We start from the raw sequence: 13,479 nt of genomic DNA on the forward strand, positions 1-13,479 counted from the left end.
ACTTTTATCTTTTTTGGTAAATATTCAATCTCAAAATAAATAGCTTTTAGCGTATTCTGTGTCTGTGTATCTAAGCTTTTCATTGTGCTTAAAATATTTTGATTTCTTTACTTCATATTTAAGCCAAATTATTCAACAAGGTTCCATGAATGTAAGAGATTTCTGGATCGGGTACTAAAGTACTAAAGTTAAGGGGAGTTCCACAAGAATATATTTTAGGTCCTTTGCTATTTTTGATTCATATAAATGATCTTCCTTTTGCATTTGATAACGATTTAGACAATGTATTACTTATTTAATCAAATAGAAGGCAAAATACTTCAAAACTTCGTTATTATAAATCACACTGCCCCCGCCCCCATAGGAGTTCGGTCCCGACGGCACGCCGCAGCCGGAGTCGCGGCTGGCGCTGCCGCTGCGCGCGCGCTCGTCCCGCCACCGACGCCGCCGCCGCCGCCGCAGCCTGCAGCGCCCGCGCGCGCCCGTGCTGGCGTCGCTGCGCCCGCAGCAGCTGCACAGCCTCATCGCCGCGCTCAACCTCACCGGTACGATCTCGGCACTAACGTCACTGAGTGTCCCCTAGTAGTTATGTTTACTGTAATCGATTCATTCTTCTATGAAACCATAAATAATTCATATGACTGTATATTTGTCTGATGTGTTACCTCTTGTGTATTATAGACAGCTTAAAAAAGTACAAATCTCGAGACCTGGATTTAATCCGCTTCGGACCAATGTTACAAAGAATTTAATGACAGACAACCCCACAATAAGAACCTTGGCTCTTAAAAGCTTTTTGACCAAAAAAGTAATCTCAAACTACATTATAATTACAAAATACTTTCACAGATAACAGAATAACATACTTCCAAGCGATACCGGAAAACATCGAAGTTGATTTCTCTAACCCCATACACATCTCGCCTGAAGACACTCTGCTGAGGAAGGTACCGAGACCTACTTGGGACTGAATTATTTTAAACAAACTAGCCAAGTCTACACGAAACAAATTCGTTTAACAAGTATTGATATGTCGTACTAACAATGAGCGACAGTTTAGATTGTATAAATGGGAATTTTGTAAAATTTTTAAATAGGGGCGGAGTCAATAATCTGTCTTCGCATGTGGGCGGAGCTACATCTGTACGCATGAACGTACGCACTTATTCAAATAGCATTAAAGACTTATTTATATGGAAATACGCAACTTGTATTTTCTTTTAATCATAAAAAATGTTAAGTACGACTATTAAGGCGCGAAACACAAAAATCTGTATGTAATTGAGCATAACTGATCTGCCACAAAAAGTGTTACAAGGAAACAAAATATAAACAAAATAATTTACAATAAAAATTAAATCATTAACGTTAATTAAAAATATGGAATTTTATCTTTGAAAGTGTTTATTGTTATTGATATAACAAAATATTTCATGTTAGAAGTCTCTCAAGTATCGAATTTACAATTACATCGTTAGACGGTGCTCCGAAAGGTTGTGATTGTTTTGTAAATATATCGCTTTAAATTTAACGATTATTGTGATTTTTATTTATAATTTATTAATAATTATTTTTCCTATTTTATTATTTTTAATAAATACATTTTCTAGTTATTTATTGTTTTATTTATCAAGTTATAATATAACATTAGGTACATGATTATTAAAAATATAATTAATATTAATATATAATGTTTTACATAATAGTTATAATTAGCTTCTCTGGACACTTTTGATTGTTGAAAGTAGCTTCGCTTGATCTGTGAGGAACCATTGCCAGAACTTCCTCAAGTTGTATTTGTCGCTATTCTGTAACAAAATTTAAGTAACAAATATAATGTTGGAACGGTTTACAAAGATGAATGCCCAGAATATATTATTAAAAGACTCAAGTGTGTGTGTGCAAATACAAGTGTACTTTCTATTCTAACAGGACTGCAACTTTACGTACTACTCGAAGCTTAGGAGAGGAAAAACTGCCAATAATGTCTCGATAGACAAGTCCAATAACATTGTAGTAACCCATACTATGCACTAAACTCAGGAACTTAGAATCTGCTATTCACTCCTGTCATGTTGTGTTGTTCTGTTGGAGTTGCCATCCCATTCAATTATGAGTTCAATAATTGTGTTTGCGCACCAACTTGTGCATTTTTAATATCCTTTGTGCAGTTAGTCTAACTTGTAAATGACGCTTGACGAGTCATAATTACCATATCAAAATGTATTAAGATATAACTCACCTTTACAGAATTAAACAAGCCACTAGTTTTAACAACCTTAGCATCTACAGCGCTCATCTCCTCTCTCAGGGAGTGGCTCATAGCGGCAACACTTCTATCGTAACAGTTGGGTTGCTTCGTGCAGCCGTCCCAGATGAAGTCTCTCAATGGTTTCGCAGAGGATTTACTGCAATAATAAAACAATTAAATACCCAAATCCCAGAAAAACCAGGAACTTGACTGTTACTGACATAATATCAATAATAAAATTATAAATGCCAAGTGTGTCTGTCTGTCACTTTTTTACGGCCAATTCAATTAACCGAATTTAATGAGAATTGGCATATAAAGCATCCTTGAGCCCCAAGGAAGCACGTAGGCTACTTTTTTATACCTAAAACTTGGCAACTATCCCGTAAACGCGAACAAAGCCACGGGAGAGGAAGTAATATTCAATATATCAAAGAAATAGTAAGAAAGCAATGTTAAATATTATTCCCGAAGTTCCGTGAAAAAAAAAATTCGTCGAAATTCATGTAGCCATTTTTTCACGTATCCAGTCAATGAAATGCCAAATTTGGTTACTTGTCTATATTTTTTGTTTGATTGGAATGGGCTAAGATTTTTTTATTTGAAATATATCGAAAATAGCTTACATTTGAGCTAAATCTGCTTCCTTAGACTTGTAACCTTCATTAATATTATCATTTAACTCTTGAATACTATTTAGTAACTCATTGTACAGCTTTATAGGAAGTGAGGCATTGTTACTGGCCTCTGAACCAAGTATTGAGACTAGCGTAGCAAGTAAAGTATTTGATGATTGTAATTCTTTCTCAGCGGCTTCTTGCTCCGCGCATATTGCATTCATTGATTTCTGAAACAATATATTAATACATGTGAGTTCAATTATATGAGAAATTTAAATAAAGTAAATTAAATTATTCATGTTTAACAGTACAATTAGTAATTTTAGTAATAATCAATTTAAAATATTATACCATTTATTCGCAGCTCATAATGTAAAACTATTTCGAGATTTAAAAATTTTATTTAGCAATTAAATATCACGTAAACTGCACGAAAAATACTAGAGTATTTTTATTATACAATGATTGGAAGTATTAAGGCGCGTCTGCGAGTGATCGAATGTGCGTGCATGTGTGTGTGCGTGTTTGCGTGCGTACCGTGCGTAGCGCGGCGGGCGCGCGCGAGAGGGCGTGGTCGCGAAGCTCGGCAGCGAAGTGCAGCAGCTCCTCGGCGGCGCGCAGCTCCCGCCGCAGCGCGCCGTACGCGCACGCGTCCGCCCGCAGCGCGCGCCCCGCCCACGCGCGCGCCGCGCCCAGCGCCGCCGCCACCGCCCTGCCGCACGGAAACACTTTAACTTAATTGAGCTGCAAATAAACTCAGGAACGGTACAAGATATGGCAGTAGAAATTCATTGAAGCAGCAAATTATTGTTAAAAACAATGATGTCATTTTAAACACTATTAACTATTCAGTAACATTGTTTATCCAAGAATGAAAACAAATAATTCTCTAAGTAGTAGATGATAAATCTTTGACATAAATAAAACCAAAAGTCTGCTTGTCTATTGTCTGTGTGACGTTCCTGAGCCATTCATCTGATTTTGAAAGTTTCGTGAGCTGTTCTGTACACGCCCAGAAAAAAAGCAGAGAAACCTTTATTTATATACTTGTCCTTAAAGTTAATTTAATATGTAAATCCTTATTCTCTTACAAGCCAGGGTAGGTAGCTTGATGTACATAAAAAAAGTCAAGACAAACTAACTCTCTAACAGCCAATGCAGATCTGGCAGTCATCTCCACAGCCAACCTGGTACGTCTGTCTACATAGTGTTTAACAGCAGTCTGTAGCTGCTGCTCCAATATTGATTCTTCTTGTTCCAGCAACTCTATAGCACTCTGGGCTTCCATCGCACATACACTGAAACAGAAATAATAATAAGCTTATTTTTATTTGTTAAATTATAATAGCATTCATTATTAGAAGAATTATATTTATTTTATTTAAATGATATTCTTCATTCGTTTTGTAGCTTTTAGTTATAATGCAATTATCATCACAAATATTATTTAATTTTTTCTTAGGCTTAATAAGCCTTAGATTCAATAGAAATATCTAAGATCTGAGAAAAAAATCAGCTGATTATTTTTTGATGAGATTTTTGATTGAGAATAATGTTAAAATAAGATCAATAACTAAGAACTAAAAATACAGCTAATTAAATAAAATATAACATCACTTACGTAATTTGGCTTGGATGAACATGATTATAGTTGGATATGAGAAGCAACTTAGCTTGCTCGCCACACAATTCTCCTTTTGTTTCTATGTAAGAGCACACTGCATCTGAAAGCCTGTGAAAAATCATTATATAACTAACTTACGTTAACGTTCAGCATATTTAATATGAACAAAGACATTTTAATATTAGCTGAAGACTGCTCAATCAATGTTATATATATAAGTATATTCTATATTAATATTTATTTATTAGTTTTAGTTATATATTCATTTTATTTAATTTACAATAACAGCACCAACCTTCTCATATTCTATGAGTCTTTACCTACACCTTTGGTTGCTTGGAAATATCTCTATGTAGTGATAAGGTCGCCAAAATTGAACAATTATTTTATTTAGTCTGTATCCATATTTTATTTATTTCTTTTGACTTTGTGGTGTACAATAAAGTATAAAGTATATTATATATAAGTTTATATAGCAGGTTCCACCTCTTCATAAAGTAAAAATTAAACCAAAATATACTTTATTGAAGAACTACACATATGTTTGTCAAAGAATTCAATTTTAAGTAGATATTTACCATCGTTCCATATTCTTTGCTTCGGCTAATGCAGTTCTTAGGTCTTCTTCGTTGATACTATCGTTTTGCTTCTTGTTAAATTTCTTGGACGTGTACAAATCAAAGTGTGACTTGAATAGAGCTTGGGATTGTCTGTACGACTCAAATGGGCCAAATGTGAAAAATCTTTTGGCTAATTCCTGAAAATATTTATAATAAAACATCTGAATCTTAACAGTGGATATAGCTTCTGTAAGGTAAGATAGTCCGAGATATATTATATTAATAAAAAAAATTATATGATAAGCAATTTGTTTTGTCATTATATAAGAGATCACCAGTATGAAATGTATATAAATAATTTATACCGAGAAAATCTACAAGATACTGAGTAATTACTATCTATACTATGAATCATATACAATAAGATCTGTTGCTGTATGCAAGTATGTATAAAAATGCATACCTTATCAACAGCACAATTTCCATATATGCTCAACACATCGCCTATAATATGGATAACATCATTGAAAATGCATTCCTCTTCTTCTGCCAATTGTATGCACTCCTCACCGGCTTCCTTTTCATCTTCTGCACATTGTTGTAGAGCAGTGTTTAACTTAGTCAGTTCCAATGTCAATTCTTGTTTCGTTGATCTGGAATGATGATTCTACAATTATTATGTAATTAAAATGATGTAGATAAGATGATATACATACAAGATGAATTTCATGTATACGCTAAAAATATGTGCCAAATCTTTTCATTTTAAAATCGCTTTTCACGTTTCGATAACAATTATGACTCTTTGTTTAAAAATACACAACATATTTGCTATAATATCGACAAAATATACTATAACATATATATATATATAAACTATAACTTCATGTCCAACAAAATTTTAATCAACAATCTCAGAACTTGAATACTAAACTGACTTAGAGCAACATTATAAATGTTATGTGAGGAAGCTAAATATAATATCAATTTCTAACTCCTTTCTGAACTTTTTTAACATCTACTAAAAATTACTTGAACAAATAATTCATTAATTTTTTACTGGCCAGACCAGAGGCTCAGATCTGCACTCAAAATTAGCTACTATACCAATGCAAGATCACAATGTTGTAAAGAATAATCTCCAGGGATACCAATCAAATATACACAGGACAAATAAAAGTGCACAAGTGCACTATCCGAACCCCATAACAAGTATTGTGAATAATTTATATTACTTTTAACTCATCTTACTCATTCTGTGCCGTCAATTCCTTAAGGATAATCTCTTGCTTTTCCAACATCATTAACTTTTCTTTCTGCATTCTGATGTCAAGTTTAATATCTTCCAATGTATCCTGATCTCCTGGTAGGCAAATTCCTTGAAATTCATTTTGAATAGATACAATTTTACCCTCCAACTCATGTGCAGGTAATAATTTTCCCTTTGCTTCTAATTCTGCATATCTGAAGAAATAAATCATAATATTATAAATATTATAAAATAAAATATAACTTGCAAATATCACTGATTGCTTATCATTGAAACTTTTTCCACATCTAATTTTTTTTTTTTATAGGAATACAAATATTTAATGACAGATCTAACTGTGTATACAATATTTTTAGCAACAGTACATAAATCATTAATATTTGTTGTGTTGTTGACAGTATTAGTAAGCCTGCCACATATATACTAGAAAGGTAGGTTACCTTACAACTGCGAAGAAATTATCTATGCACCAATACAGGTAAAAATTTCAGATCTCTCACGCTCATAATCCTATGGAAATGCTTTCTGAGTTACAGGAATATATACACGAATAACTTCAAAGCTACCAGATGGTATTCAAAATTTATTGACAAAAAAACTTAACTAACGTAGAAGCAGCGTACTCGACCAGTTACAGTTCATAAAAATAGCCTACGCTGATATAAACCTGCCAGATATATCAGAAATCATCACCTGTACTCCTCCCGCTCACTTAACGCATTATTTTGATCCAAATTTTTATAAATCCATCGCAAAACATCAGAAAAGTCCGGATCGTTTAACATCCATTCAAAGGACTTTTTATAAGTATCAACACCGAGGCTATCAAGGAAAGGTATGAATTCCTCATCGCTCATATCGTTTAAGTAATTCATAATCACAAAACTTAATATATTGTATTTTATTATGCTATTTTTAGTTAATAACAATATTTTCCGTTATGACTGTTATGATACAATAGTAAATTCAAATTTTGAACGTCAAAACAATCATGACATTTGTCATTTGGATTATTAAAATACGTTACAATTTTTAGAATATAAAATTTTGTAATATAACAGATTTTACTACAAATTACCTTTTTTTGATTTTCTCTAATTTTAATACTTCAGATTACATTACTCACTTGTTTCTAAAACTGCCTATAATATATCTAAGTATACATATAGGCGTCGCTGATACGACGTAGTGATTACATTTTGTAACAGATGTCACCACTAGTGCTTAGCTGCAAGCTGCAAGCTGCAAGAGAGATCTACAACTCTCTCATATTTAAACAAAAGTCTTGGTTTATCTGATAATCTAAGGTCAAGTGGAGTGGGCATGGAAAGTATCCAAAGCACAGGCTAACAATTAATTATTGTCTCTACCCACGGTATATTTGAAAATAGACAAACATATTCAAAAGTCCTTTTTTTTCTTTTTGACATGAAACACCGATTATAATATTAAAGTCATATAAAATATAAATCGGATTATAGTATATTTCAATAGAATAAATGTTTAGGTACTTGGTAGGGGGTTGCGAAACCCCGTCTGAGTAGGTACTACCCTTTCATCTTATAAGAATTATACGATGAAATACCAATATATACGGCTAAGCAGCAATCCTTAGTACTTATGTGTTCCTGTCTGAAGATAAGTGAGCCAAAATTAGTGACGTATTGGCGATGAAATTAATGCTCACAGTAGCTTACGACGCCAATTTCAATGGGCAGTGGTGATCGCTTAACGTCATTGTGGTGCATTTGCCAGTCTACCAACATATTTTATAAACGAGAAATGTCATACGATCTCCTACGTCATAACTAGCTGCAACACTAGTGTTAATAAAAAATATATACTGTCATATATAATCTCGACCGCACCGATCAATCTCCACCGTGTCTTCTCCATCGCACGTGACATTGGCGAAATAATCTGTGCCCTCTTGGCATAAATAAAAGCCAAAATTAAAAATAAAAAAAAAAATACTGTCATATAGATTTGTTTTTATTTGACAACCATATGGTAAAATTCTGACATATTTCTTCTATAATATCACAACGCGCATTGGACTCCTATTTGAGATTAAGATCTTTATTTATCAGGAAAATTTTACAATTTACTTCAAATTATTTTTGTTGTATTTATTGTAAGAAGATTGTAGGAGAACCATTCATGGAATAAGCATAGGTCTTTTTGTAATTGTGATATGGCACTATAGATAGAACGAACTAAGCAAAAGGGGCCTCCTCTGCAAATGCTTTTATGATACTTAGTAACGTATCTAACAACGTATTTAATGTAGGCCTCATCTAGTATATAGGGACGCAGGTACCGCGGCCTTGAGTTCAAACCCCACATAGGACCGATATTGTATAATTTGAGTAGACAACTTTAGGATTGACAGACATGGCTGATAATGACTTCATAAGTCATAATCCGCCACTGCTGAAAGAAAACATTTTGAGAAAACCCAATCAACTCGCATTGGTGCAACGCTGCAAATCTACTTCCTAACATGGAAATTCTTGCCCAGCATTAGGACATTTACTGAATGGTTAATTTTTAAAACATAACAATTAATTTGATTATCCACTTATTCCTTCAACAAACATGCTAATAAAGGATCAACTGACGCGTTCATAATAAGGCTTGTAAATCATTCAATTAAACTGACATAAAAATGAAGGAAGAGTCTGCAATTGCTCCATTAGCCAATCAGAGGCCCCTCTGTTTTGGCATATCCTCGTACTTGAACGAACTGTAAGTTCAAGGTTACGTCGTGTTTGGGGTCCAAGTATATACGCGACACGTGTACAATATTAAAATCAAATAGTTCATTAAAATTGTAATCACCATATACAAATAAAAATGTTTTCTTTTTTTTTTATGATATAGGTAGGCGGACGTTTAAATGGCTAGAGATCACCACCGCCCATAGACAATTTTTCTGTAAGAAATATTGACCATTCCTTACATCTCCAATGTGCCACCAACCTTGGGAACTAAGATGTTGTGCCTGTAGCTATACTGGCTCACTCACCCTTCAAACTGGAACACATCATCTCTAGAAACTGCTGCTTTGCGGTAGAATATCTGATGAGTGGGTAGTACCTACCCAGACGGACTAGCACAAAGCTCTACCTCCAAGTGATAGTTAGAAAATAACAATAAACGAATAGTTTAATTGCCCGTAACAACTAATTTAATCGTTGAAATTTGTAGATGCTTAGGTTATAAAATAAATATATGTTCAAAATTTTTGTTTTATATTTATCGTCCGTAGTTTTGGAGGTACGTTGAACATTAAGTGAATATAAACGATTTTATAAGTATGGATGAAGTTTGGTCTTCGCCTCATGTTCAGTATTTCTTTTTCATCTGTCAATATTTTTACGCAGGATTGTCGCGGAAATTTCTGGTTCTGAGTTGTAATAAATTGGATAAGCTTTAACGAATTGGGTGTAGCATGACTTGGAACTTATTTTACATACATATAACTGTTGCGATACGATCTTGGTTTCCGATCCAACTTCAACTGATCCGCTGAATCGTTTTTTTAGGAACCTAGGAAAACTGAGTGAATGGCAACGAACACGTTTCGATTCGATTGCGATAGAGTGACAATTACCAACTGTATCTGTTAGTAATTATTTATTTAACTAACATTGATGTAATATATACATTTAGTGTCTTTGACTTATGAATATACCACCCGCACCACACAAAATCCACAGCAGCGCGATTTTTAAGACATTTTCTGCCTCGCACAACCACTCTGTTGAACCAACTTTCGCCGGCGGTTTTTCCAAACCGATACGACTTGGGAACCTTCATGAAAAGGGCGTAGGTACTCTTTCCTTAAAGGCCAGCAACGCACCTGCTAGCCCTCTGGTGTTGCAGATGTCCACGGGCGGTGGTAGTCACTTTCCATCAGTTGAGCCTCCTGCTCGTTTGCCACTTATATCAAAAAAATATTTGTATATTACAATTAGATATGTGCTTATTAAATGAGTAGAAGTGCCTGAACTAGGCCGAGTCTGTATCTCAGTCGTTATTCTCTTCCGATGACGTTATACAATTTTAAAATGCTATAATGTAGTCCTCCTCCATCCTTATATCAGAAAAATTGTCTTTTGTTGGTAATAGTTTATTATAATAAAAACTTTGTAGTTTTTTTTCTTCATATACCGAATTATTTACAATTTGTTCGATTACAGTAAATGCGAAATTGTACGACAAAACGATTATATGTTAAAATCTATATATGTTTACACTTATAATAAAATTGGAGTGTCTGTAATATTAAAATAACCGCTTTTAGCTAAATGAATAACATTTTTTACAATTTTTGTCCGTCAGTCTGTTTCTTCCGGCTAATCTCTGGACCGGCTGGACCGATTTTGACAGGACTTCCTCTGAGCAGATAGCTGATGTAATAAGGAGTAACTAAGGCTACTTTATTTTATAAAGTCATTCATTTCAATCATTTTAGTTTATAAATGAAATAATAAAAAAAAATCGAAATTATTGCTAACATACTAAGACTAAATTACCTATTTATTTTTACATGTGTACGTATGTTGCGTGTATCTGTGTGCATTCTGCTATTATTTAAATTATATTTATTTTTATTTTATATATCAAAACGTAAGTTTAAACCGTATAACTTTTTCATTTAGATATAAATGAAGTATGAATTAACAACATTTAATGTCAAAAAGTTTTTTTTTTTTATAGTCATGCGTTTTAAGCCGTGGTGTATTTATTTACATTTGTGATTGTTTGTAGATTTTGTGCCTCAAATTAGAATGAATAAATTAAAATACATATTATATTGTATTATATATGAAACGGTACGCAACAAGTATTTAATACAATTTCTATTTAAATACCAATGTCGATCAGTATATAATGGCAGAGAAAAAAAAGGTGAGATTATCGTGTTGATAAAAATGTATGCCTTAGCAAGTTTCTTAAGCTTAAATCTTTATTACTATCTTGTGTAATTATTAAAACTATATTACTAATTTGTATCTCAAAATAAGGACCGCAGACTTTAGTATTTGTTATTGATTTCAACTTCATACGCCTTGATGGACGGACACACAGACAGACCAACGGAAGGACAGCGAAGTGATCTTATAAGGCTTATTTTTTCCTTTAGACGTACGGAACCCTAATAAAAGTTCAACCGTATATGAATAAGCATCTTAGAACTTATATTTACTTATACTTAATTTCTTGACCTTACGCGTGCGATGTACATAAAAATGTCGATATACTTTGTAAGACATGTTATAAATGTTTAATTTATTATCTTAGACTAAATTATTGACTAAATATTGTTTGAAATACAATTCTATATTTAAAATAACAAATTCATTTAAGATGAGACATTCTCCATTATTTTTGATTTAAAATTTAAAATGGTATTAAAAAAAAAAAATGTCCTTAGGTTGTGGTCTAGGTAGCCCCTATTCTACAGGAATTCTAAACTACCAAATAGCAAGACAATATGTTATTTTCAGGATTACCCATTTTAACTTACTGTACATATTCAACAGTGTTGTTGTTTATAGTGCCTATTCATAGACAAGTTTATAATGATTACTAATTTTAATTTGTTATTAAGTCGTATTTAATTTCTTATTTCCTATAGACTAATTATGACTACAGAGTCCTCTGGCGTATATATATATATACCCTACTTTAATATAGCCATCTGGCGAACTATCAAATGTTATAGATACTTACTATTCTTACTAATCAAAGAATGCAATTTAGACATAGACAATTTTAGTACGTTTTTAATTTTTAGTTTCCTTCTCAATACTATTCGGTATAGCCAATTCCAATGGAATTAGGAAAAAAGATAGACCTTTGATTTACGTATTTCATTTGCTAATAACTCAGCTATGTTGTGCAGTACTAAGAGTTTATGATTAATATATCATCATCAACATAAGTCTAGACATTATTTATAATACAACACCATTGCTCTTATCTATTTATTTCGTCGACGTTCAAAACGCATTTATTTCGCAAATCCATAGTGAATATCATTGATTAATCAAGCTCTCAACCAATGATAACGCGTCTATTTGCTCACAAATGTTGTTTATTTGGCTTTTTTTCCTTTTATGGTTGGAATAAAGTATAGATATATTGTTTTACTTTTTTAAATAAGGCTGTATAAATGTTAACTCATTTTGATTTTGACCATTGCCTTTTAAAATGCTTAATTTCTTAGAATTAAAAAGTAAAAGATATGCCACCTCTAATGTCATTTCAGTTCCGTGTTTGTACCGTTTGATATAATAGTTGATGTCACTTCGTTTATAGTAGGTGCTGTGGGCGTCAAATGCTATTGAAGCTAAGCTAAGTTTGCTTCTGTCAACTGCTGACGGTGCTTTCTTTGGGCTCTATGTCCATTGTTGAATAACGAGACGTCAAATATTTTGTTGTATATATTAAGTTGCTATAAAAAAATCATTGGAGCGGTTTCTTCAGACTATTTCTTATTAATCTTTACATAGCATATAAGTTGAAATTATTGGTTTTTCTATGCTGTAATACATGCATATTATAGCAGAGAAAAGCCGAGAATTTCAACTTTCCTACCCGGATATAACAAGAATTTATCTTTTTATGTTTATTCTTCAATCTAAAAATTATACCTTTTTTTTATTTTTTTTTATTTTGGCTAAAATTATACATAGTATAATTCATATTATTGTACCCGATTGAAGCTTTTATATAAATGTCGACTTTTTTTTTTTTTTAAATTAATCCATGAAAACTAGTTGTTCTTTTCCATCAATCCAAAAGATATGTGCTAGTAAATACTCATACAATTACACATATGGATTCTGTATCACAGATACTAACTTCAAGTATCATTTATTTCATCACGTACAGCCAATCATAATCCTTATTTAAGTTATTTTTTTTTTTTAATTTAATTTTTGGTTAATTTGAAATGATCTGCGGAATTTTATTATAATTATTATCGAACGTAATATTAATGACCTTTCCCACAGTATAATGGAAACATTGATAATAGACAATAGATTTATATAGGAAGTAGGCGCCGTAAAGCATCCTTGACAGCAACGAGTCGTCGCTAGAAAAACAATAGAGCACGTCTGGCCCAGTCTTAACGTTTA

General features: G+C 32.7%; 2 protein-coding genes across 2 annotated transcripts in view; one reads left to right on the forward strand and one right to left on the reverse strand.

Annotated features, from left to right (window-relative positions):
* The window catches only part of LOC125070628 (A disintegrin and metalloproteinase with thrombospondin motifs 16-like), a 56,784-nt gene extending 55,797 nt beyond the window's left edge, over positions 1-987 (forward strand). The window contains exons 17-18 of the mRNA XM_047680576.1: positions 365-545; positions 850-987. Of these exons, the coding sequence (XP_047536532.1) occupies positions 365-545; positions 850-971 (303 nt within the window). The 3' untranslated portion in view covers positions 972-987. The remainder of the gene's footprint in view (positions 1-364; positions 546-849) is intronic.
* Positions 988-1,629: 642 nt separating this feature from the next.
* Positions 1,630-7,276, reverse strand: LOC125070472 (augmin complex subunit dgt3). Its single transcript, XM_047680363.1, has 10 exons — positions 7,019-7,276; positions 6,307-6,519; positions 5,519-5,708; positions 5,074-5,252; positions 4,493-4,603; positions 4,014-4,169; positions 3,409-3,583; positions 2,878-3,098; positions 2,243-2,408; positions 1,630-1,808 (listed from the first exon to the last, which is right to left on the reverse strand). The coding sequence occupies exons 1-10, from the start codon at positions 7,198-7,200 to the stop codon at positions 1,713-1,715; spliced, it is 1,689 nt and encodes a 562-aa protein (XP_047536319.1). The 5' UTR covers positions 7,201-7,276; the 3' UTR covers positions 1,630-1,712.
* Positions 7,277-13,479: the final 6,203 nt, after the last annotated feature.

This window comes from Vanessa atalanta, chromosome 17, assembly GCF_905147765.1.
Source record: "Vanessa atalanta chromosome 17, ilVanAtal1.2, whole genome shotgun sequence".
Classification (NCBI taxonomy): Eukaryota; Metazoa; Arthropoda; class Insecta; order Lepidoptera; family Nymphalidae; genus Vanessa; species Vanessa atalanta.

Coding starts and splice junctions, on each gene's coding strand:
- LOC125070472 (XM_047680363.1), bottom strand. CDS start 7,200: ATGAATTACTTAAACGATATGAGCGATGAGGAATTCATACCTTTCCTT. Junction 6,520..7,018: donor AGTGAGCGGGAGGAGTACAG/GTGATGATTTCT, acceptor TTATTTCTTCAG/ATATGCAGAATTAGAAGCAA. Junction 4,604..5,073: donor GCAAAGAATATGGAACGATG/GTAAATATCTAC, acceptor GATTTTTCACAG/GCTTTCAGATGCAGTGTGCT.